Source organism: Aquarana catesbeiana, linkage group LG05 (assembly GCF_042186555.1).
Source record: "Aquarana catesbeiana isolate 2022-GZ linkage group LG05, ASM4218655v1, whole genome shotgun sequence".
NCBI classification, from domain to species: Eukaryota; Metazoa; Chordata; class Amphibia; order Anura; family Ranidae; genus Aquarana; species Aquarana catesbeiana.
Window position 1 is genome coordinate 245250522 of NC_133328.1, and position 26074 is coordinate 245276595.

At 42.1% G+C, this 26074-nt stretch overlaps 1 protein-coding gene across 4 annotated transcripts in view; it reads right to left on the reverse strand.

Moving 5' to 3' along the window:
• The window catches only part of TRIP13 (thyroid hormone receptor interactor 13), a 244675-nt gene that overhangs the window by 82270 nt on the left and 136331 nt on the right, over positions 1-26074 (reverse strand). For all 4 annotated transcript variants that reach the window (XM_073630674.1, XM_073630673.1, XM_073630671.1 and 1 more), the window contains one exon: positions 2341-2447. In XM_073630674.1, the coding sequence (XP_073486775.1) occupies positions 2341-2447 (107 nt within the window). The remainder of the gene's footprint in view (positions 1-2340; positions 2448-26074) is intronic.

The following is a 26074-nucleotide window of genomic DNA, read 5'->3' on the forward strand; positions in this document are numbered from 1 at the left end:
TCACATGACTCCTCTGCTCTCTCCTCTCCTCATTTAACAGCTCCAGCGGGAGGGGCCAAGAACTCCTGCTGATGTCAGCCGAGGAGTCACGTGAGCGCCAGGAGGTGCTATGAAATCAGGTAGAAATCTGCATTTTTTTTAATAAAGCACAGACACTGGGACACGTTATCTAACAGAGGGGATGGTAGAAACATAACATTGTTTTATAGCAGCGGGGAGGGGTGCTGGTACGAGCTGACAAGCAGGTAGGGGGAAGAGGAGGACAGAGGAGGACAGGAAGGCTGTGGATGACGGAGGCACGTAAACTGCCCACAGTTTTGGGTCTCAGCAGCCATGACAAACCATTGGCAGTTTACAGGGGGGAGGGAAGAACCAGGCAGGATCAGCCAGGTATTTTAGGTTATATAGGGGGCCAAATTACACAGCCTAAGTAATGTGCTGTTATACATGCTTTAAGACAGTGGTTCTCAACTACAGTCCTCAGGACCCACCAACAGGCCAGGTTTGCAAGATAGCTGAAATACATCACAGGTGATATCACTTGCTGCTCAGTGATTGCAGTATTCTAGTCTGCAACTCCCCAAGGTAATACTTAAAATCTGGCCTGTTGGTGGGTCCCGAGGACTGGAGCTGAGAACCACTGCTTTAAGAGAACAGTAGAGGTCGACCGATAAATCGGCCAATGTTTGTCCTTTTTTTAAGAAATAGGCATCAACCGATTATTATGCAAATTTGGCCGATTAACACTGACCGCACTGTGTCCCGTCGTCACACAAGTGTTCCTCCTCCCTTCCCCACACTCCATTGGCAGAGCAGCGCTTGACGCTTGCCAGAGCCGCTGAGTGTGTGAAGCTGACATATGTAACCGAATGCAGAGAGAGAGAGGAGCTGTCTAAATTCAGCGTTGATGTCGGGGGTGGACGAGACCCAGCAGCTATCAAACACAAGCCAATGGGATAGGACCTGGGCGGGCCACTACGTGTATGTGGCCCTGCCCCCTTTCATAAGCAGCCCAATCATTGGCTGGTGTTTGATAGCTGCTGGATGCCGCGCCCCCCCCCACCGACATCACATATGAATTTTGAAAGGTGGTCTCTCTTTGCATTCAGTTACACTATATCGGCTCAGTGTGAAATCTGCCAGTGGCAATTACTGCCAACCAGTGCCACCTGCCAATCAGTTCCAACTGCCACTGCTAATCAGTGCCACCTACCAAAAAAAAGAAAAAAATCAGCCTAAAATATCGGCCACAAAAAATCGGCATCATATATCGACCATCGGCTGCCCCGATTTCTAAATATCGGCATCGGCCAGGGAAAAACCCATATCAGTCGACCTCTGGAGAACAGTATCTATTTTGTTTTATTATTTATTTATTTATTTATTTAATTTTTTTTTTAGGGTAACAAACACTAAGATTCTCTGAGGAGTTGAGCTGTAATTTGGACAGTGGAAGGCCGTGATGTCAGCACTGTAGCCTCTTCCATTTTTACCCGTCTTGCTACCAGGTACGCGGGCAATGGCTCTCTGATTGGCTGGAGATGCAATGACGTCACTCCCAGCACAGGGCTCGGAACGCCACCCGTGGCTGTTCCCTCAGAGTGCATGTGCCAGTGATGTCACTGGCTGCATGTAAACGGTGCAAGTTTTGGAGATATTTACACTACCTATAGGTAAACCTCATTATAGGTTTACCTATAGGTAAACGTTAGCAGAGGAAGTTTACTTCCTCTTTAACTTTGTCATAAATTATATAGAGATGGGAATAAAAAGTTCAGTCTCTGGGTTTGCTGATGATACAAAGCTAAGCAGGGCAATATATTCACAATAGGATAAAGCAACTTCACAACAAAAATTTGTTAAAATAGAAGTGTGGGCAGCTAATATGGCAGATGAGGTTTAATACTGAACATATAAAGTAATGTAATTTGAAGTTGAAATATAAATGCAAGTTACCGGTACTCATTGGTAGAGAACCTCTGGGAGGATCTGGGGGTACTAAGAGATCACAGACTCGGCAATAGCATGCAATGCCAAACTGCAACAAGCAAGGCTAGCAGACTAATATCCTAAAATTCTTAAGGAATTTACTCAAGAGATAAAACTAGAATATGCTGTCCAGTTTTGGATACCGATTCTAAAGAAGGATGTGCTTGAACTGAAGTCCAGAAAAGGGCAACATAGCTAGTAAGGGCGCTGGAGAACCTGTGCTGCACATATCCTGTGTACTTTTATGATGTTTTTTGGGTATGTGTAGCACATCTAGTGTATATATAGTTATAGTGTAGTGTAAACCTTTAAAACAGCACATAAAATGGAAGTAAAAATAATTACAAATACCTTTTGATATGATCTATTTGAGTCAGAACAGCATTTACTACACGAATGGCATCAGAAGGTTCGGTACCTGCCCTAGAAGCATTACGTGCAGCTGTAAGGCTTTCAACCTATAGTGTAAAAACATGGATTAGTTATGTCAGTAACATAAGCAGGTTATAAGCAAATCTTGTGCCTTAATAAATCTAAGGTCTTAATGCCAAGACTCTAATATCAGGTTACTGGGTAATTAATTTTTATCTTTTTTACTGGAGTCGTAATGGACTGCATGCCTGAGATGTGTACACACACACAAATACAGTGCGTGTGTGTGTGTGTGTGTGTGTGTATGTATGTATATATGTATATATATGTATATATATATATATATATATATATATATATATATATATATATATATATATATATATACACACACAAACACATTAGGGCTGGGGAAATTAACGATTAATTCCTCAATTAATCGTTAATTTTTTTGATCGGTACTCGCCTCTCCGCCGGCTTCCAGGTCTTCAGGGAGTTCCGTCGGAGATCCAGTGACGTCACGGACATCAACGTCACTGGACTCCTCCCCCCTTCCCCAAGTGCCTCCGTCTGCTAACGAAGGGAAGAGGGGAGGAGTCCGGTGACGTCGATGTCCGTGAAATCATAAATTGTGGAAGACAGATCCTAACTAATTGATTGATCTCACTGGTCAAAGTATTCAGATAAACATCTATGTAAATCCTGGACTTGGCTATGAAAATCAACATATCTGAGGGCTTTCCTGGTTGTAAGTCAGTTTGACGATGAACTGACATTGATTGGTTATCCAGCAATCAAACATTTATGATGAGGGAACTTTTTTCCAAAGAGCTGACACTTTGCTGTTTCAGCAGGTGATGGATCTCTGGCTCTCCATCGTCAGCACTGATGAACAACGGTGCTATTTAAATAGACTGTAGGGTGACGCCGTAGCCGTTCTGAGGAAGTTCCGATTGAACATAACGCGTACGGGGGAGGAGCTACGCAGGACGTCAGCTAAAAGTAGTTGGATCTGTATGTGCGTTATATTTCATCAAAATTAGTCGATTAAAAAAAAAAAAAATCGATTAATCGAACACGAAAATTGTAATCAGTAACAGCCCTAATATTATATATATATATATATATATATATATATATATATATATATATACATACATATATACACATACTGTACATGTTCAGTCGAAAGACTGCTGGAAAATTACTTATCCTAATTTCTATGTCATCTCACAGGACAGGCGTTCAATTTTTTTCCTTGTCAAAAGAAGTTTATTGAGTATACAATGTTATAAAGATACATAAAGTAAGTTTACAAGGATCTATAAAGTAAGCTCATTGTTTTACAGTAGGGTTTATATAGGTAAATATCATGAAATTTCAAATATTAAACATTGGGTTCACGTAAACCTAAATTAAAGATATATATCATTTCCTTAGTTACTTTTGTAGGTATTTAAATGATTTATACCTACTATACATATTGTTTACAAGTAGAGTGTATATAGGTCAAATAAATTCTGATAATGAGCTTTAATCGTAAGGTGGAGAAAAGGAAAGAGAAAGAAGAAAAAGGGTTGAAAGGTAGAGGTATGGTCCACAAGGTTGTCCCGCTCGTCAGTTTATTATTCTTTTTAGTTCTCTTTGAAGCCTTAGAATGGGTGTCTCTGTAAGTCATTTAATCTGTTACCATGGCAACAGGACAGAGTCATTGAAGTTTGACAGGAACTGTTGTTTTATCCAAGGATGCCAAAGTTTTTCGAATTTTGGAATTTGGTTTTGATCGATGGCTACCATCTTAGCATGGGACATTGTATTATTCATTCTGTGAATTGTTTCTGCTAGTACCAATGTAGGAGATTTCCATGCCTTGGCCACTGTTTGTTTTGCAGCCGTTATTAGTTGGATCATAAGTTTGAATTGAGAGAGTGTTAACCATTCCGGTTTTAGATTAAGTAAAGTTAAATATGGATCTGGTTGTATTATTTTTTAAAATATTTTAGATGCAATCACGAAGACTTCCTTCCAGAAGGTTTGGATTACTGGGCACGTCCACCATATGTGTAAATATGTGCCTATTTCTGGGCATCCTCGAAAACAAAGAGCTGAGGTATTAGGTGAATATTTTGCCACTCTAGCGGGTACAAGGTACCAGCGAGTTAGGACTTTATAATTTGTCTCCAGTGCTAAGATGTTGGGTGAAGATGACTTAGATGTGAGCCATATGTCAGACCAGTCCGTGTCTTCTAAAGTTCGTCCCAGGTCCTCCTCCCACCTCTGAACGTAAGAGGGTCTATTAAGATTTGCTACTCCATATAATTGATTATAAAGTGATGAAATTGTACCTTTAGCAAATGGATCTTTTGTACAGATTGATTCAAAAATGGATAATTGGGATAATGGTGTATCCCCCTTTAGGAATGGTGTATAGAAATTTTTGATTTGGAGATATCTAAATATCTCAGAGTTTGGTAGATCATATTTTTCTCTAAGCGATGGGAATGAAAGGAATGATTTAGATGCTATGAAGTCATTTAGTGTCTGAATGCCTGATGTTGTCCAAGCTTTAAAAGAATTTGGGTAGATCCATGCCGGATAAAAGGCCGGATTTCTGATAAAAGAAAGGAGAGGATTGTGTGGAGATTGTAACTGATATTTGGTTTTTAGTTTATCCCAGAGAGATAAGAAGTGTTTAGTTATGGGATTATGAATTTTAAAGCGGTCTTTAGGATCAAGCCATAATAAATTTGATATTAATAGAGGGTCATTTTCTGAAGCCTCTATAAATACCCATAATGGGATTTCCTGTTTTGCATGGTATTTGGACAAACTGGCCAAATGTGCTGCTCTGTAGTAGTTAGTAAAATTAGGGTATCCCAGGCCTCCTTTATTTTTGGGAAGATGTAGTGTGTGTATAGGTATACGTGGTTTAGAAGAGCCCCATATAAACGAAGTTGCTCTTTTTTGTACTATTCTCAAAAAATAGGAAGGAATTGGAATAGGGAGGACTCTGAATAGATAAAGCAATTTGGGTAGAATAGTCATTTTGATTGCATTAATCTTCCCTATCCAGGATAAAGGAAGTTGCGACCATTGTTTTATTAGATTTGTGATCTGTCTTAATACAGGAGGATAATTGGTTGAGAATAAGTCAGAATGAGATGCTGTTAAATGAATTCCAAGATGTGGGATTGATTTTTCTGCCCATGTGAATGGGAGTGCAGCCCTAGCCGGGATCAATTCCATGTTTGTGAGTGAAATATTAAGCACTAGGCATTTCTTAGGATTAATCATAAGGCCGGATAGGGCTGCAAATCCATCAAGAGCTGGTATTAAGTTAGGACCAGAGACCTGTGGTGATGATAGAAAAAGTAATATATCGTCTGCAAATATACATAATTTGTGTGTAATACCTCCTACTTCAATGCCAGTTATAGTTTGGTTTGTTCTGATGTATTGGGCCATGGGTTCGAGTATAATGGCAAATAATAAGGGAGATAATGGGCAACCCTGTCGGGTACCTCTTTCGATATTAAAGGCTTCAGATTTGTATCCAGCATATTTTATATAGGCTTTGGGTTTATTATATAATGCTTTGATCCATGTTAAAAAGTGGGGTCCAAAACCCCATTTTTGTAATGAATATTGCATATATTGCCAAGATACTGTGTCAAATGCCCTCTTAATATCGAGAGATAGAAAACATAAAGGGATTTTCCGTTTTTTAGCAATATGTGCCAATAACACTGCCCTGCGTATGTTATCGCCTGCCTGTCTATTTGGCATGAAGCCTACTTGATCTCTATGTATTAATTTTCCTATAATGCTATTGAGGCGTTTTGCTATTATTTTAATATCGAGGTTTAACAGAGAGATAGGCCGATAATTCACACAGGAAGTATCATCAGAAAGGGGTTTTGGGATCATACAAACAATTGCCATTAGTGTTTCTTGCCGAAAAGAATGTCCATCTAGAAGATTGTTAAAAGTTTCAGTGAGAATGGGAGAGAGTATTTCTGAGAATGTTTTATAGTATAAAGCCGAGTAGCCGTCTGGGCCTGGTCTTTTGTTAAGTTTTAGGTCTTTTATGGCGTTAGCAACTTCATCTATAGTTATAGGCTCATCCAAACTGCTTTTTTGATTCTGAGATAATTCAGGTAAGGTTATTTTTGAGAAGAAGGATTCAGCCTCTGTAGGATTAAATTCATTGTTTGTCTTGTATAAAGTTGCGAGATGTGAGTGAAATTTATGGACTATTTTAACTGGATTACAAGTGTAAACATTTTTTGATAATTTCAAACGTATTGGTTTGAAAGATTTGTTAGTTGAATTTAATGCCCGAGCCAAATATGTACCTGGTTTGTTTGTATTCATGTAGAAATTGTGTTTGGAGCGTTTGAGGGATTTATCAACTGACTCAGTGAGAAATAGATCGTATTCCAATCTAGATTTTTCCAGATGAGATTTTGTACTCTGAGATGGATTATCTTGAAATGATATGTAGGCTGCATTAAAATTGAGTTCTAGTTTTTTTGCTAGATTTTTGCGTTCCCGTTTAAATAGTGCCATTTGTCTTTGTATTGTACCACGCAAGACAGGCTTATGAGCTTCCCACAGTGTTATTGGGGAGATGTCTGTTGTATTATTAATTGATATGTATTCCCTTAAAGCTTGTTCCATGGCCATCTGATGTAGTGGGTGTTTGAGCATTATGTCCGGTAAGTACCACGTTGGGTCATGCGCTTTTGGTATGGCTGAGGCTATAGTAGTGTATACTGCATTATGGTCAGACCACGGAATCGGAATTATATCTGATGCAATAATTTCTGGTATCATTCCTATTGTTAGAAAAATATGATCTATTCTGGTGAAGGTTTGATGAGGGTGCGAGAAATAAGTGAATTTCTGTTTCATTGGGTTACTTTCTCTCCATAAATCTACCAGATTGTATTTGGAAAGAAGTTGAGAAAAAGGTAATCTAGAGGTTATTTTGGATGGTGTAAAAGGTGATTTATCTAGAAATGGGAGGAGGACCTGGTTCGCATCCCCACACATTATCACTGTTCCTATTTTGTGTGTATTAATCACTTGTAATATATGTGAGAGGAATGGTGTAGGTTGTTTGTTAGGAGCGTAGTAGGAAATCACCGTGATTGCTGTATCCATTATATAACCCATGAGTATCAGGTATCTACCTTCTGGGTCTTTAATTTCTGATGATAAGGTGAATGGTGTGGATCGGTGAAATGCAATTAGAGTTCCCCTTTGCTTGGTACAGGCAGAAGCCGTGTAAATTTGTTGATAAAAAGGAGAAATATATTTTGGAGTAGAATCTTTGGTGAAGTGTGTTTCTTGGAGGCATACTATGTGAGCCTTCTTGTTATGGAAAGTACGGAAGGCTTTGGTCCTTTTTTGAGGGACATTTATTCCCTGAACATTCAGGGAAAGTATATTTAGTGGTGCCATGGCAATAGATCAAATAGTTTTGACTTACTTTTTGTTATGCAGAGCTGACTGCGCAGATCAACCTGTGTGGACTGAAGAGATGAATAGATAGAAAAGAAACCAGTGAATTCTGGAGTAAAGAGTAAACAAAAAACATATGAGATTAGATGATACATTGTATAAATTATTTTTTGCAAATAATCACAATTTACCCGTGAAAGAGAATAAATATCTCTCTCAGGGGAATAAGTGCCTTCGTCACACTCCCACATAATATGGTTGGGAGAATGAGGAGGGCTAATGGGGGTACACGGATCTTCCGCTTACAGGAGAGAAGTGCTATGTCAAAAGACATCAAAATGATGTTTCATTAATTGGAGTGCAGAATATAGTTTTTGTTGAAATTATTTATTCCAGGGTGGTTGTATATGGTTAGTCTTGCCCTAGGCTAAATAATTCAGTTAGAAAGGTACTGTTAATAACTTTGGTATTGATGAAGATAGTTTGAATTATTTTGGGACTTTAACCCCTCCAGAGTAAACAATTACATATTTTATTCATATGCAACTGTTTAGATATGTTAACTCATAAAATTGAGGTTGTATTGCTTCAGATTAGAATAAAAAAAAAAAACATAATTCTAGGAACTAGTTAGGTAATAATATATTTGTTTTAAGAAAAGAAAGAAAAAGCTTCCATTACTTCTGGATTATTGAACATATTTGTCCTAAAAAGTAATAAATCTATTGTTATTACCTGATAATATATAACTGAACAAGAATTTCCTTATTTCACTTATATATTCTAAGGCTATATGAATCAGAAGTAATAAGAAATATAACTGGAATGTAACATGATCCCACACAGTGTGTGACTATCAGAATGCAGTTACATTCAGTTATAAATACAGGTTTTTTATAGAGAACCATCTCTTAGTATAATAAATGAAGAGATATCAGGAATTTTAATGTCAGTCCATTGAATCTTCTTGGTCCATGGATGATGTGGCATAACGGCCTCTTTTGTGAGAATGAGGATTCCCATTTTGTTCTGGAATTTTCTGGGTGCTGCCTGAAGGTGAAGATGATGCCATTCTTCTGCATGTGGGAGTGTTGCTGCTTGTGGGTTCTGTCAGATTTAATTTTAAAAGGGTTTGTTGTAGTTCATCTGCTGATCTGCTTCTGTAAATTGTACCTTGGTGGTTAAATCTGACTGAAAAGGGGAAGCCCCATTGATATATAATGTTGTGGTGTTGCAGTTCCATTAGTTGGGGTTTCATGGATCGTCTTTTAGTAATAGTAAGTTGGGATAGGTCAGAAAAAATTTGATAATTGTGTCCTTGAAAATGAAGTTCCTTTTTTTCTCTTGCAGCAATTAGTATTTGTTCTTTCGTTCTGTAATAATGAAATTTTGTGATTATATCACGTGGGGGTCCATCTTTCTTTTTGGCTGTGAGGGCTCTGTGTACTCTGTCCAGTTCTAAACGTTCAATAGGGATATCTGGCTTTAGTTCTTGTAATAGAGCAGTAATAGTAGATTGCAGGTCTGTCACAGTTTCAGGTATTCCCCTTATGCGCAAGTTTGAACGTCTGGCTCTATTTTCATAATCTTCAAGCTTAGTTTGAAGTATTAAATTCTCTTTTTTTAATTGTTCCAATTCTGTTATATTTTCTTGGGTTGTAATTTCAATTTCATCCATTTTTATTTCTAAGGCTGCGGTGCGGTTTCCCAGCTCTCTTATTTCTTTGGTTAGGCTTTTTGTTATTTGGTCTGAGGTTTGTTTTAAAGCCTTATGAAGCATCTTTTCAAATTGTAATAATATTACTGGGGATACTGAGGAGGCTTGTGGAGAAGTTTGTGAGAGGATTTGTTCTGTATCTGACTCAAATGGAGAGTCTTGCTGTGACATTTTCTGTCTGTGAGAGCGCCCTGATGCTGTATCTTGTGAGGTGACTGGAGCTGCTTCAGCTGCAGTGAGTGCCTGTGAGCTCTTTGTGAGGTGATTTTTATTTCTGCCACGGTTTCCTCCCAGTACCATATTTCCTGCCCAAACTTTCACAGTTTGTTCCCTGGGGCAAAAAGGTTCAAATGGATACCTTTTGAGCCTGCAGGCTCCGCTTTGTCCTTCTCTTCTCTCCTCAGCGGTGTGGAGCTCTAACAATGCATGTCTGCTCTGCTAGGCTCCGCCTCCTGCCCCTCAGGCGTTCAATTTTTAATTGCTCCTGTGGTTAGGCTATGGACAATAGCGTTAGTAAACTACTGAAAAACAAAAAAAAAAATTCTCCTGCAGGGCAAAAATAGGATTTTTTTTACAGCTTACCTGTAAAATCCTTTTCTTGGAGTACATCATGGGACACAGAGCCTTAAGTAATTACTTAATGGGTTATAGGCCACCTTCAGGTGTTGACACTGGTAAACCCATCAAATGAAGTTTACTCCCTATATAACCCCTCCTCCTTCCAGGAGCACATCAGTTTTTGTAGCAAAGCAATATACTTAAATCCCAAAAAAGAGGGGAGGGACCTCTGTGTCCCATGATGTACTCCAAGAAAAGGATTTTACAGGTAAGCTGTAATAAAAATCCTATTTTTATCATACATCATGGGACACAGAGCCTTAAGTAATTACTTAATGGGACATCCCATAGCTATGCCACTTGAGGGGTGGGAGAAACAACCCGCAGGGTACACCCAGACTTGAGGATCTATACTCCTGCTTGCAGCACACTGCGCTCAAAGGCGATATCCTTATACCTCCTTACATCCACCTGATAGAATTTTGTGAATGTATGCACTGAAGACCAAGTTGCGGCCTTACAGATCTGAGCCATGGAGGCCTGATGACGCACTGCCGAAGAAGCACTAACCGACCTGGTAGAATGCGCCTTAATTTGAAATGGGGGAATCTTACCCCTTAAATCAGAAGTTTGAAATATCACTTTCCGAATCTACTTAACGACAGTGGATTTCGACGCTGCCTGTCCTTTCTTAGGACCCTCTGGCAGAATAAATAAGGCATCAGTCTTACGAATCTGAGCAGTTTTCTTTAAATAGATTTTCACTGCTCTCACCACATCAAGACAATGTAGTGACTTTTCTTCCATGGAACATGGTTTTGGAAAAAACGATGGCAGGACAATATCTTGGTTCAGGTGAAAACCTGAAATTACTTTTGGCAAAAAGCCTGGACGAGGGCGTAACACCACTCTGTCCTCATGAAAAATCAAATATGGCTCTTTACAAGAAAGAGCAGCCAATTCTGAAACCCTCCTTGCCGAGGATATAGCAACCAAAAATACAAACTTCCTTCCTTGTCAGAAGGACTAAGGGAATATGTTGTATCGGTTCAAATGGCTGTTTTTGTAACGCAGACAAAACCAAGTTCAAGTCCCAAGGGTTCAAGGGAGGTTTGACGGGCGGATTAAGCCGCGTCACCACTTGTATAAAGCCCCGGACTAAAGAATGAGTAGCAAGTGGTCTTTGAAATAAGACCAACAAAGCTGAGACTTGGCCTTTAATAGTACTTAACGCCAACTTAATTTCTACCCCTAATTGTAGAAAGGCAAGAATTCTGCTTATGATATATCTCCGACGGTGCCAACCCTTGGATTCACACCAGGAAACATAAGCCCTCCAGACTATAATATATAGCTCTGGAAGCTGGCCTCCTAGCATTAATCAGGGTAGAGATAATTGACCCGGAAAGCCCACGTTTCTTTAGAATTTGGGTTTCAATAGCCAAGCCGTTAAATTTAGAGACCATAAGGAAGGATGGAATATCGGTCCCTGAGAGAGCAGATCTGGCCATAGTGGGAGGGACCATGGGCCCTCCACTGCCATCTTTACGATTTCTGCGTACCATAACGTTCTGGGCCATGCTAGTGCCACCAGAATTATCGGCTTTCTTTCCAGCTTGATCCTGCATAGAAGTTGAGGCAGCAACTGAATAGGGGGGAATGCATAGATCAGTGAGAACTGATCCCATGGGGCCAAAGTTGACTAACTTCGCGTTTAACCTGGATGCTAGAAGATCTACATCCGGAGTTCCCCATCTTTGGCAAACAGCGCTAAATATGTCGGGATGAAGAGACTATTCCCCTGGGAATAACTTCTGGCAACTTAAGTAGTCCACCTGCCAATTCACTACTCCCTGAATGAAGACTGCTGAAACGCATGGAACATTAATTTCTGCCCAGGTTAGAATATGGTTCACTTCTCTCTGTGCTGAGAGACTTTTGGTGCCCCCTTGGTGATCGATTTAGGCCACAGCTGTGGCATTGTCGGATTGAATCCTGACAGAACAATCCCGTAACCTGAAAGTCCAGGCCTTTAGAGCCAGACGTGCTGCCCGAATCCCTAGGATATTGATGGGCAAGATTCTTCCGGTTCTTGACCACTGTCCTTGGACAGTTGTCTTTTCTAGTACTGCTCCCCAGCCTGAAAGGCTGGCATCTGTCGTTACCACTTTCAAGATGACTGGTCTGAAGGATTTTCCTTTCAGCAGATTCTGGGTTAATAACCACCAAGTGAGGCTTTGGGCCACTCTTGGGGACAGCCGCATTGGCAAGTCTAAAGCTTGAATTGTTTTGTTCCAAGCAGACAGGATACTGTTTTTCAACAGTCTTGAATGGAACTGGGTATAGGGAACTGCTTCAAATGAAGCCACCATTGTTCCAAGCAACCTCATGCAGAGGCGAATTGAGGGATTGCCATTTGACCTGACCCTCCGCACCAGCGCTCTTATGGAATTGATTTTTTCCTGAGGCAAGAACTGACCCTCCGCACCAGCCCTCTTATGGAATTGATTTTTGCCTGAGGCAAGAACACCCTTTCCTGGGCTGTTCTCCATCCTTTTTAGCGGTATTAAGGAAGATTTCTCTAGGTTGAGAATCCAACCCAAACTTTTCAGATAGTTGGTTGTAGTGCGTACGCTTTGCTCCAAACGAGCCACCGATTGATCTATAAGCAATAGATCTCTAGGTACGCTACGACTGTTATGCCCTGTGCCCTTAACCTGGCTAGAGGTGGGGCCAGCACTTTGGTAAACACCCGGGGTGCTGTGGCTAGCCCCAAGGGCAGGGCTACAAACTGAAAATGCTGCTGTTCTAACTCAAACCGCAAAAACTTTTGATGAGCGGGAAATATAGGGACATGCAGATATGCATCCCTGATGTCGATTGACGCCAGAAGTTCTCCTCCTAGAAGGATAGAAACTACTGACCTGATTGTCTCCATGCGAAAGGAGCGAATCTTAAGGAACAGATTTAGCTTTCTTAGATCTAGAATGGGTCTGACGTCTCCATTTGGTTTTGGTACCATGAAAAGATTTGAATAAAACCCCAGACCCTTCTCTTTTGTGGGGATCTGTCTGATCACCCCTTGAGATATAAATCGGTCTAGTGCCTGAAACAGGGATTGTCTCTTCTCTGGATCTTTGGGAACACCTAACCTCAGGAAACGAGATGGTGGAAAGTCCTGAAATTCGAGCTTGTACCCAAGTGTTACCATGGAGATGACCCATCTGTCCTGAATTTCCTTTTTCCACACTTCAGAAAATTGCAGAAGTCTTCCCCCCACCTTGGTGAGGGGGGCTGCCTCTTCACAATGAGGCTTTAGGATTCTGTTTTGCAGACTTCCAAACCCCATGGCTTCTTTTGAGCCTGGGTCTGACCCTGGCGCAGGGAAAAGAGGCGGAAGCTCCTGGCGCAGGGAAAAGAGCCCGTTTAAACGCAGGCCATTTATATTTTCTTTTGACTGGTAAAAGAATACTTTTCCCACTAGAAATTGTCTTGATATATTTATCCAAGTCTTCTCCAAATAGTCGGTCCCCATGAAAGGGGAACCCAGTTAGGAGGTTTTTACATGGTGCTTCATCTGACCAATTTTTTAACCACAGAATTCTACGCATATACACAAGCATAAGTGTAAGGCAGGATGCCTGGTGAATAGAATCTTTAAATGGCATCTATGGCAAAACATAATGCCTTAGGTAGTTCAGCTAAATCCCGAGCTTGTTGTGCAGGAAGCTCTTTAAGGGCCTGTTTAAATTGGTCCTTTAGGGATTGACAGACACCTATTGCGGGCTGAGTGACGACACCTGCTATGGAAAATGCAGATTTTAGCAGGGATTCCAACTTCTTATCTGTTGGATCCTTAAGCATCTGTGCATTGTCTATAGGACAAGTTAGATTATTATTCACATTGGAAATCGCAGCGTCAATTGCTGGTTCTTTCCATTTTTTTGAGAATTTCTCCTCCAGAGGATAGAGAATTGAAAACCTCTTAGGAGGGAGAAAATGTTTATCTGGGTGATCCCATTCAGCAAAAATAAGCTGTTCTAGTAATGCATGTGCAGGAAATGCATGCAAAGGATGAGAAGGTTTTAAAGAACCAAAGGAAGAAGCCGAGTTTTCATGAGACTCTGTTAGAGGCAGCACGAAAGTGGAATGAACCATTTCTGTAAGAGATTGTATCAGAAATTTCTCAGATTGAGAGGCTGAAAAAGGTTCATCTACCGTTGTTTCCTCTGCAGAGGAATCATCGGTTTGCTTTTCCTCCTGATCGACTGAGGCTAACACCTCATCCTGTGCCCGCTGTTCCCCTTGCAAAGGTTCTGAAGTGGGGGAAGGGGACCTAGTGCGCTTCCTATCCAACTGAATGGAGAATGCGATTAAAGCTGCTAATCTTTCTTCCAGACCCTGGAGGGAGCAGGAAAGGGCATCTTCAGTCATGTATACAGGTGCTGAGATGTGAGAGGCAGCTGCACCATCAATGTGTTCTAATGGCTCACCCTGGCTTGCCATAATTGTCAATTCAGGCGAGTATGACAGCGTGGAAATGCGGCTCAAGATTCTAATGCCTGGGAGGGGAGGGGAGGCAAAGCCTCATGCAGTAGAGGCACAGACCTGAAAAAATACAGACACAGTAAAAACAGACTTTTAGCGGTAATTAGCGGGACCTTCGCACCCCCCACGGCGGGGGGGGTTGGGGGGGTAATGTAAGAGGGGAGTACAGTGCTGCTGTCCCCCTAACCCTCTGGTCCCATCAGGGGGAGAAAGAGATATTTTTTGCAGATTTCTTTTTTTTACCTTGCAAGTCTCCCTCCACATGCTGTGCAACCAGACAAGGACTGAGCTAACAGTGAAGACAACAGAGTAAGGTATGTGCATAGACAACTCCATCTAGTGGAGATTTTAAGGCATGACAACATTTTTTCCTTTAATGGAAGAAATACATAGATTTTTTAATACCCAAGTTTCTTCCCTTACCTTATCCTCGCTGCAGGATTTTGCTGAATTAACAGAACATCCAACCTTCACCCATCACAGCGGGCTGCGTTTAGCAAACATTCAAGGACCGGGTCCCTAAAAAAGGGGTTCCACTCCCTTGGGCCCTGTACAATACACCCCATCAGGAAGCTTTAGGTAATGTAGCAAGACCTAAGCCTGGGTTCCTGGGGTCCAGCCCTATAAAGAGGCGTTACAGGCAAAACCTCATGCTTCGTATACGAGGTTCCAGGTACCATCCATTTTAGGCCTCAGTGGCACTTTGGATGGATCTGGTTTCTTTTTATGAAGGAATTTAAAACCAGTATGGATCCCTCCTAGAGCTCTTCACAACATTTCTTCATTCAAGACCTTAGACGCTGGCGAAAAAACTGATGTGCTCCTGGAAGGAGGAGGGGTTATATAGGGAGTAAATTTCATTTGATTGGGTTTACCAGTGTCAACACCTGAAGGCGGCCTATAAGCCATTAAGTAATTACTTAAGGCTCTGTGTCCCATGATTTACGATAAAGAAATCATAATGTGTTATTATGCATCTCATACTAGCAAATTATGAAAGACTTACCTGTTACTGCTGCAGAGGCTTCCATCTTCATCCAGTCTTCCTTCTGGGCTTGCGGGCTGTGGCTGCTTGAACAGCCGAGCTGCAATGACATCACTCCTGCGCTTGCGTCCGGGAGTCACAGCACAGAGCTCTACAGTGCATGTTTAGGATATATTCATTTTACCTACAGTAAGCGTTATTATAAGCTTACCTGTAGGTAAAAATCACAAAACGGAGTTTACTACCGCTTTAACCAGCAGAGGACTTTAAGTGTACAGTGCACGCCCTAAAAAACTTCAAAGAAGTACTTTAGGTGGACATCCTATTTATTTCTATCTGACACTTTTTCCCAGGCAGATATTGTTGCCAAATCCTGGCTGTCATTTTGATGCTGCTGTGTAAAATAAAGCTTTCAAACAGTGTTCCAAAGCAATGTTCAGAAGCTTAATACGATATAACAATTTATTTTTTTTTGTTTTTTACAGTTTCATTCATGTGCAGATCAAAAGGGGTGAATATTGATCTGCATATGATGCAACTTAAAGCAATCTTACACCTGCTGCAGAGATATGTGAACCGGCTCCATAGAAAGCCGGTCAAAATCTACTGCTATGGTAAATTGGATGCGGCGAACCCAGCCTGATCATTCAATTTAATGTAGTCTGAACGTAAAATACCTTGTGCTGAAACCTCACCAATCTACCCACTTTGGGACTTATGATTTGCTAATAATGATGGGGCAAATAACTTTCAAAAAACTGTTGCTCTTCATTTGAGATGTTCTGCTTGAACTCTCCACTCCTTCCTCCTGGACTAGGCTTAACAACCCTGACATCCTTGGGACCCCCACCTTCTGTTCCACTCTCTTCTTATCCAACTCCTACACCCCCCCCCTTTTTTTTTTTACTTTGCAAAGTATATTTTCACCTCAGTGAGAAAAAAGAAAGTGAAAGGTAGGATTTGTTTGCTTGCACGTGATTAAAGTTAGCACAACTTCACATCATTTACTATCACAAGTGAATTTTCTCTTTACGGGGGGGATTTTCACTTTGCGTAGTCAATTTGGTGAAGTTGGCGGACTTCAATAATCCAGTCTTTTGGATTACCACATCTTAAAAAGCAATGCATGTCATGTATATATAGTATAACAGGATGCCAGGAACAGGATATGCATCTCTTCCCTCAAGAGGGTTAATGAACCCACAGGAGGGGTTTACAATGCAGGAAATGACAAACAGCACATAGTGGACTTGTAGGTAGGTTTGTGAAAGGTGCCTGTGAGATGTTACGAGAGCTATAGTATGTCAGGGTTGGAAAACACCCTTACAGCTCTGGGACAGTGACACCTACAAGCCTGTTGGTGGGGGGGGGACCCTTTTGGGTTATTAGAAATATTAGAATAGCAAACTATATTAAATGTTACTGAGCTGTAGGACAGCTTAATTTGTTTGCTGCTGAAAGCATTGTGTTGCTTTTGGAAAAAAGAAAAAAAGGTTTTGTGGGTCTATAGCATTGATCCCGGACCACTGAACTTTACGTGTGTGTGTGTGTATATATATATCTCATATACAGTGCCTTCAAAAACTATTCGTACCCCTTGACATTTTCCACATTTTGTCTTTTTTGCAACCACCAATAATGTAAATTTTTTTAATTAGTTTTTTTTTATGTTATTTACCAACACAAAGTGGGACCTAATTGTTAAGTGGAAGGAAAATGCTAAATGGTTTTCATTGCCCTCAGAAGTCCCCTAATTAGTAAATCCACCTGTGTGCAATTTATTCTCAGTATAAATACAGCTGTTCTGTGAAGCCCCCAGGGGTTTTTTATACAATCTTAGTGAACAAGTCTGCAAGTGCACGTGGGTCTGCGAGTACCTGTGTATGGTTTGTTGAGTACCTGTGTATTATCTTATTGAGTATTAGTGTTAGGAAGCTAGTTGTTAGGCAATTTGGAAAGGGTATAATCCCCAATCCTCATTAAATTAGTAGGTACGATGCCTGGCGGGTGTGGTGATGCGACTCGGTGTATATCTTGCAGCATGTATGCATTCTTTGATCATGCAATTGAGGGTGAATACTGCTGTGCAAAATGTAAGCACATTGTTTCCCTGGAAGCCCAGGTTCTGAATCTAGGGAAGCAATTGTCAACACTAAGAAGACCCTCCATATTAAAGGAGAACCGGAAAAGTACCCGGCAGGGGCCAGCACAAAGGCGGGTGGAGACAAAGAGGTGCAGGCACTAGAAAAAGAGTAGATGGGTGACAGTCAGGAAGGGTAGAGGGGGAAGTGCCAGGGAGGCCGATCCAGGGCTGGAGCATCCCAATAAGTACGCTCCATTGAGTGACATTGGCGAAACCAGTCAGGGACCAGCACTGCTGGAGCTAAGGGACTCTCCTAGCTGCCAGAGGAAGAACTCCTCCAGTGAGATTAGGGGGGGGAAGCCAAGGGAAAGGAAAGACAGATTCTGGTGGTAGGGGACTCAATTCTTAGAAGGACAGATAGGGCAATCTGTGACAAAGACCTGAAGCGCCGAACTGTATGTTGTCTACCGGCGCTCGGGTTCAGCACATCACGGATCTGGTGGACAGATTACTGGGAGGGGCTAGGGAAGACCCAGCTGTCATGGTGCACGTTGGCACCAATGACAAAGTCAAAGAACGATTTTAGGGACTTTAGGAGCTAAATTGAGGAAAAGGACCTCCAAGGTGGTATTCTCAGGAATACTACCGGTACATCGAGCCACACCAGAAAGGCAGAGGGAGATTAAGGAAGTAAACAAGTGGCTGAGGAGCTGGTGTAGTAAGGAGGGGTTTGGGTTCCTGGAGGACTGGGCTGACTTCTCAGTCAATCACAAGTACTATAGAAGGGACTGACTGCACCTAAATGAGGAGGATGCAGATCAGCTGGGAGTAAAGACGGTCAAACGGTTAGAGGGGTTTTTAAACTAGGCGAAGAGGGGGAGGGCCAAGAGGTAGAGACAGTCAGCATGGAACATATTCCAGAGGGTAGTATTGGGGGCATTATTGGTAGGTTGTCTAAAGCACATAAACCCATGTAAGTATAGTAACAAGTCCTAGTTGCAATCTCGGAACACCCAATAAGAGGATAGTATGTGACCGGTCTAAACTACGTGGCATGTTCACCAATGCCAGGAGCCTGGCGGACAAGATGGGTGAACTAGAGATACAGTTGTACGAAGAGGATTTGGATTTTGTGGAAATTTCAGAGACCTGGTTCAATAGCTCTCGTGATTGGCTGGCAACCATTCAAGGCTATACCCTTTATTGCAGGGATAGAGAGGGTAAAAAAGGGGGAGGAGTATGCCTATATATCAAGAATAATGTACAAGTGAATGTGAGAGATGACATCACTAAGGGAGCTAGGGAGGAAGTGGAATCCTTATGGGTAGAACTTCAAAAGGGATGAAGCTAAGGGAAAAATAATACTGGGAGTATGCTATAGGCCCCCTAACCTTAGGGACGATGGGGAGACAGATCTCCTATCACAATTTGGATTAGCAGTAAGGATGGGAAGTGTTATCATAATGGGGGATTTTAATTATCCAGACAGACTGGGCGGGGGGAACCACGCATTTGTCTAAGGCTCGCCATTTCCTAAATGTCTTGTAGGACAACTTCATGGTTCAGATGGTAGACACACCAACTAGAAAAAAGCGTTACTGGATCTACTGATTACCAACAATACAGACCTGAGCACGGATGTGAAAATACGGGGAAATTTAGGAAACAGCGATCACAGGTCAATTGGCTTCAGTATAAATCACACAAATAGGAAACACAAATGGGAAACACAAATGGGAATGGAGGTGGTTTGCGGGCGACACCAGACCTTTTCCTTTTTGTCTAAAGGGGAATACAAAGACACTGGATTTCAAAAGAACCAACTTCCCTAAACTACGAACCATGCTTGAAGGCATAAACTGGGATAAAATCTTAGGAACAAAGAACACGGAGGAGAGATGGGTTTGCTTTAAGAGCATATTAAATAAAGGCATTATCCAATGCATCCCATTTGGTAATGAATTTAAAAAGAGCGAACAAAAGTCCTAGATGGCTTAACTCCAATGTAAAAATGCATATAAAAGCAAAAGAAGAAGGCCTTCAAAAAATACAAGGTTGAGGGATCATTATCAGCATTTAGACTTTATAAGGAATGCAACAAGAAATGTAAGGGTGCAATTAGGGCGGCTAAGATAGAACAAGAAAGACACATAGCAGAGGAAAGCAAAAAAAAAAAAAATCCCAAGAAATTCTTTAAGTATATAAACAGTAAAAAAGGGAGGACAGACCATATTGGCCCCATAAAGAATGAGGAAGGTCATCTGGTTACAAAGGATGGGGAGATGGCGAAGGTATTGAATTTATTCTTCTCCTCAGTCTTCACGAGGGAATCGGGGGGCTTTAGTAACCAAAACTGCAGTGTTTATCCTTATGACACATCACAGGAAGCACCTCCATGGTTAACAGAGGACAGAATTAAAATTAGACTTGGAAAACTTAACATTAATAAATCACCAGTACCAGATGGCTTGCACCCGAGGGTACTTAGGGAACTAGTCAAGTAATTGCCAGACCATTGTTCCTAATTCTTACTGACAGCCTACTTACTGGAATGGTACCAGCTGATTGGAGAAAAGCCAATGTAGCACCAATATTTAAAAAGGGCCCAAAATACATCCCTGGGAATTACAGACCAGTTAGCCCAACATCAATAGTATGCAAGCTCTTGGAGGGGATAAGGGACTATATACATGATTTTAGTAATGAGAACGGTATCATTAGCAGTAATCAGCATGGATTCATGAAGAATCGTTCTTGCCAAACCAATCTATTAACCTTCTATGAGGAGGGGAGTTGCCATCTAGATAAAGGAAGACCTGTAGACGTGGTGTATCTGGATTTTGCAAAAGCATTTGACACAGTTCCCCATAAAGGTTTACTGTACAAAATAAGGTTGGCATGGACCATAGGGAGGGTACATAAATTGAAAGCTGGCTACAAGGGCGAGTTCAGAGGGTGGTGATAAATGGGGAGTACTCGGAATGGTGAGGGGTGGGTAGTGGGGTTCCACAGGGTTCTGTGCTGGGACCAATCCTATTTAAATTTGTTCATAAACGACCTGGAGGATGGGGTAAACAGTTCAATCTCTGTATTTGCGGATGATACTAAGCTAAGCAGGGCAATAACTTCTCCGCAGGATGTGAAAACCTTGCAAAAAGATCTGAACAAATTAATGGTGTGGGCAACTACATGCCAAGCTGCTGCTAACAAAGCAAACAGAATATTGGCATGCATTAAAAAGGGGATCAACTCCAGAGATAAAACGATCATTTTCTCGCTCTACAAGACTCTGGTCCGGTCGCACCTAGAGTATGCTGTCCAATTCTGAGCACCAGTCCTCAAGGAGGATGTACTGGAAATGGAGCGATTACAAAGGGCAAGAAAGCCAATAAAGGGTCTGGAGGATGTTAGTTATGAAGAAAGGTTGCGAGCACTGAACTTATTCTCTCTGGAGAAGAGACGCTTGAGAGGAAATATGATTTCAATTTACAAATACCGTACCGGTGACCCCACAATAGGGATGAAACTTTTTTGCGGAAGGGAGTATAACAAGAAACGTGGCTACTCAATAAAATTAGAATAAAAGAGGTTCAACCTTAAACTACATAGAGGGTTCTTTACTGTAAGAGCGGCAATGATGCGGAATTCCATTCCACAGGCGGTATCAGCGGGGAGCATCAATAGTTTCAAAAAACTATTCGATAAGCACCTGAACGACCACAGCATACAGGGATATACAATGTAATACTGACATATAACTCCTGTCTACAGATGCCAAGAAAGCATTCGATAGGGTAGACTCAGCATTTCTGGAGGGGGTCCTAGCCGTCGTGGATTTGGGGCCAAGATTGTTGGGCTGGATTATGGCTCTGTATAGGAAACCATCAGCTAGGGTGAAGGTTAATGGTGTCCTTTCCTCCTCCTTTGAGATAAAGAACGGGACTCGGCAGGGGTGCCCTTTGTCACCCCTGCTGTTTGCATTGGTCATGGAGGCACTGTTATGTAAAATAAGAGAAAACCCCAATATCCATGCTTTTAATGTGGGCCCTGCAGAGCATAAAGTCTCCGCTTATGCGGATGATATTTTGTTTTTTATATCTGAACTGTTAAAAACATTACCTAATTTAATGGCGGACCTAAAAGTATTTTCGGGTTGTGTCAAATTTCAAAATAAATTATAATAAATCTGAAATTTTGCAGTTATACATACCTAAAACTATAAAGGATTCTCTTAAGCAGTCTTTTTCTTTCATATCGAATGAAAGAAGTATTAAGTATTTGGGAATTAGTTTGACGGCAGACCTATCAAAGCTATATGAAGAAAATTATATCTCACTCCTCCGGAAAATCAAGGGAGACTTGGCAGACTGGGACAGAGCTACCCTCTCCTGGCTAGGAAGAGGTAATACTTTAAAGATGGGGGTGCTCCCCAAAGCCCTATTTATTATGCAGATGATCCCTATTCAACTCCCAAAGTCTTCTTTTGATAATGTAAGGCAGATTTTTACTGAATTTGTTTGGCAAAAAACTAAACCAAGACTGGCATATCATATTCTTACGAGGTCTAAATTGGACTTGGGATTAGGTTTACCCAATATGAGAAATTATTATGGAGCAATTTTTTTTAACTAAAATTCTGATTTGGAGACATCATCACTCAAAAGGTCTGGGTGACATTAGAAAAGATGGCAGGTCGTGATTTAGCCCAAGCGCCATGGGCTCTGCACCCATACAGAGGGCTGTCTAAAACTGCCTCTTTTCCTACTACCCACACCTTGAAGCTCTGAGATTCAGTTACCAAACAAGAATCTCTAGCTCAAAAAATCTCTCTCGACTACTACTGTTAGGGGGTTTCTGTTGGTTTCCCGGGGGGAGTCATTACTCTGTTTTTAAATATTGGGCTATTGATGGAGACACTAGCTGTCTTAAGCTTATGTGGAACGGGACATTACACCCGTTGGGGGACCTTAGAGAGGAATACGGCGAGTTTCCAATGGATACCTGGAGGTATCAGCAATTACAGCATTTTTGTACTTGCCCACCTAAAGAAGACTGAAAAGGCAGAACCTCTCTCTGATTTCAAATCTCTCTAGCATAAATAGCCAGGGGATGGTGGCTTGCTCTCTATGTTGCACAGACTGTTAAACAGATGTAGTGTCACCTTAGATTTTTTTGGGGAGTGGGAATCGGAGTTAGGCTGCCATTTCACAGACTTACAGAAAAGGAACACGTTAAGACTAGTACATACATCTTCTATAAATATTAATACACCTGAAACAAATTATAAACTTTTGTCCAGGTGGTACAGGGTCCCAAAGATGTTGGCCATCGCATACCCCTCAGTCTCGGACAGATGTTGGTGGGGCTGCGGGCAACAAGGATCCCATATTCACATCTGGTGGGAATGTCCTAAGATTAAGCCGTTTTGGGCTGAGCTCAGGAATGTGATCTCACAAATAATAATGGCTTCGATCAGGAACGACCTGGTGCAATGCCTCTTTCATGGTACCCAAAGTTCCATTAGGGCATATATAAAAAAAAAAAAAAAAAAAAAAGTATAGTTCCACATTTGTTGGATGCAGCCAAAAGTACTAATTCTTGTCTACTGGAAAACATAGCAAGTACCTACTATAGAACAATGGGCGAGACAGGTTAAAGTGACACTAAAGCTTAGTTTTTTGTTTGTTTTTTTTTAACTAACAAACATGCCATACTTACCTCCACTGTGCAGCTCGTTTTGCACAGAGTGGCCACGAACATCCTCTTCTGGGGTCCCACGGCGGCTCTCATGGCTCCTCCCCGCATTAGATAACCCCCTGGGAGAAGAGCTCTCCCAGGGGGTTACCTTGCAGGCTTGTTTCCGAGTCATTCATTCGGCGTCCATAGAAGCCGAATGTATGACTCGGGCCCACCCCCCGGGTCATTGGATTTGATTAACAGTAAGGAGCTCTCGCGCTACTATGGAATAGTGAGTAAAATAAGTATATGAAATAAAAAATGCAGCAAAATCTGTAAGTGTAACACAAAACACTAAAATAATTAAAGTTAATAAAGTGATTTCGCTCAAGAGGTAGTTAATTATCCTATAAGCATAAGGAGAGTGTTAATAATACCTGGAGGTGGAATTATACTGAGTGATGTGTTAGATATCTATCCGTGACGAAGAAAAATAAAAATTAAAATATTAAGAAAATATTGAATTTCACTCTTAGAATGAAATTCAATATTTTCTTAATATATTTATTTTTATTCGTCACGGATAGATATCGAACACATCACTCAGTATAATTCCACCTCAAAGTATTATTAACCACTTGCCGACCGCCTCACGACGATATACGTCGGCAGAATGGCACGGGCAGGCAGAATCACGTACCTGTACGTGATCTGCCTCCCGCGGGCGGGGGGTCCAATCAGACCCCCCCGGTGCCCGAGGCGGCCGGCTTCTGTCTGGCAGCGATCAGACGTGAGGGGGAGGCCATCCATTCGTGGCCCCCCGCCCTCGCGATCGCTCCCAGCCAATGAGAATCTTCCTCTGCCTCTGTATAGTAAACAGAGGCAGAGGAAGTGATGTCATCGCTCCTCGGCTCGGTATTTTCCGTTCCGGCGGCGAGGAAAGAAGACATCCGAGTGAGTGTAAAACACATACACTTACAGTAGAACATGCCAGGCATACATAACACCCCCCATCACCCCCTTGATCACACCCCAATCACCCCTCCCCCGTCACACTGACACCAAGCAGTTTTTTTTTTTTCTGATTACTGCATTGGTGTCAGTTTGAGACAGTTAGTGTGGTAGGGCAGTTAGTATTAGCCCCCTTTAGGTCTAGGATACCCCCCTAACCCCCCCAAATAAAGTTTTAACCCCCTGATCACCCCCCCATCGCCAGTGTCACTAAGCGATCGTTTTTCTGATCGCTGTATTAGTGACGCTAGTTAGGGAGGTAAATATTTAGGTTCGCCGTCAGTGTTTTATACCGTCAGGGACCCCCATATACTACCTAATAAATGTTTTAACCCCTTGATTGCCCCCTAGTTAACCCTTTCACCAGTGATCACCGTATCACTGTTATGGGTGACGCTGGTTAGTTTATTTTTTATAGTGTCAGGGCACCTGCTGTTTATTACCGAATAAAGGTTTAGCCCCCTGATCACCCGGCGGTGATATGCGTCGCCCCAGGCAGCGTTAGGTTAGTGCCAGTACCGCTAACACCAACGCACGCATCGTACACCTCCCTTAGTGGTACAGTATCTGAACGGATCAATATCTGATCCGAGCAGATCTATACTAGCATCCTCAGCAGTTTAGGGTTCCCAAAAACGCAGTGTTAGCGGGATCAGCCCAGATACCTGCTAGCACCTGCGTTTTGCCCCTCCGCCCGGCCCACCCAAGTGCAGTATCGATCGATCACTTTCACTTACAAAACACTGAACGCATAACTGCAGCGTTGGCAGAGTCAGGCCTGATCCCTGCGATCGCTAACAGTTTTTCTGGTAGCGTTTTGGTGAACTGGCAAGCACCAGCGGCCTAGTACACCCCAGTCGTAGTCAAACCAGCACCGCAGTAACACTTGGTGACGTGGCGAGTCCCATAAGTGCAGTTCAAGCTGGTGAGGTGGCAAGCACAACTAGTGTCCCGCTGCCACCAAGAAGAAGACAAACACAGGCCCGTCGTGCCCATAGTGCCCTTCCTGCTGCATTTGCCAATCCTAATTGGGAACCCATCACTTCTGCAGCACCCGTACTTCCCCCCATTCACATCCCCAACCAAATACAGTCGCTGCATGAGAGGCATTTTCTTTATGTCCTCCCGAGTACCCCTACCCAACAAACCCCCCCCAAAAAAGATGTCGTGTCTGCAGCAAGCGCGGATATAGGCGTGACACCCGCTATTATTGTCCCTCCTGTCCTGACAATCCTGGTCTTTGCATTGGTGAATGTTCTGAACGCTACCATACACTAGTTGAGTATTAGCGTAGGGTACAGCATTGCACAGACTAGGCACACTAAACACAGGGTCTCCCAAGATGCCATCGCATTTTGAGAGACCCGAACCTGGAACCAGTTATAGTTACAAAAGTTACAGGTGATATATGCCGAAGCGTGGGGGCAGCAGGGGCGGAGGCGTGATTTGCTCTTACCTTTTGCGGGAGGATGCCCCCCTGCTTTGCATGCCCATCATTAGAAGTGGGTGGATGAAGGGAGGTATTCTTATGGTGGGCATACCCACCGATCAATCTCTTTTTCTCGTTCAGCCCACAGGCTGCATGAAAAAAAAAAAAAAAAAGATTACAATATATGCCCAACAAGGACCAGCAACGTACTGGTATGTTGCTGGACTTTGAGTGGTTATA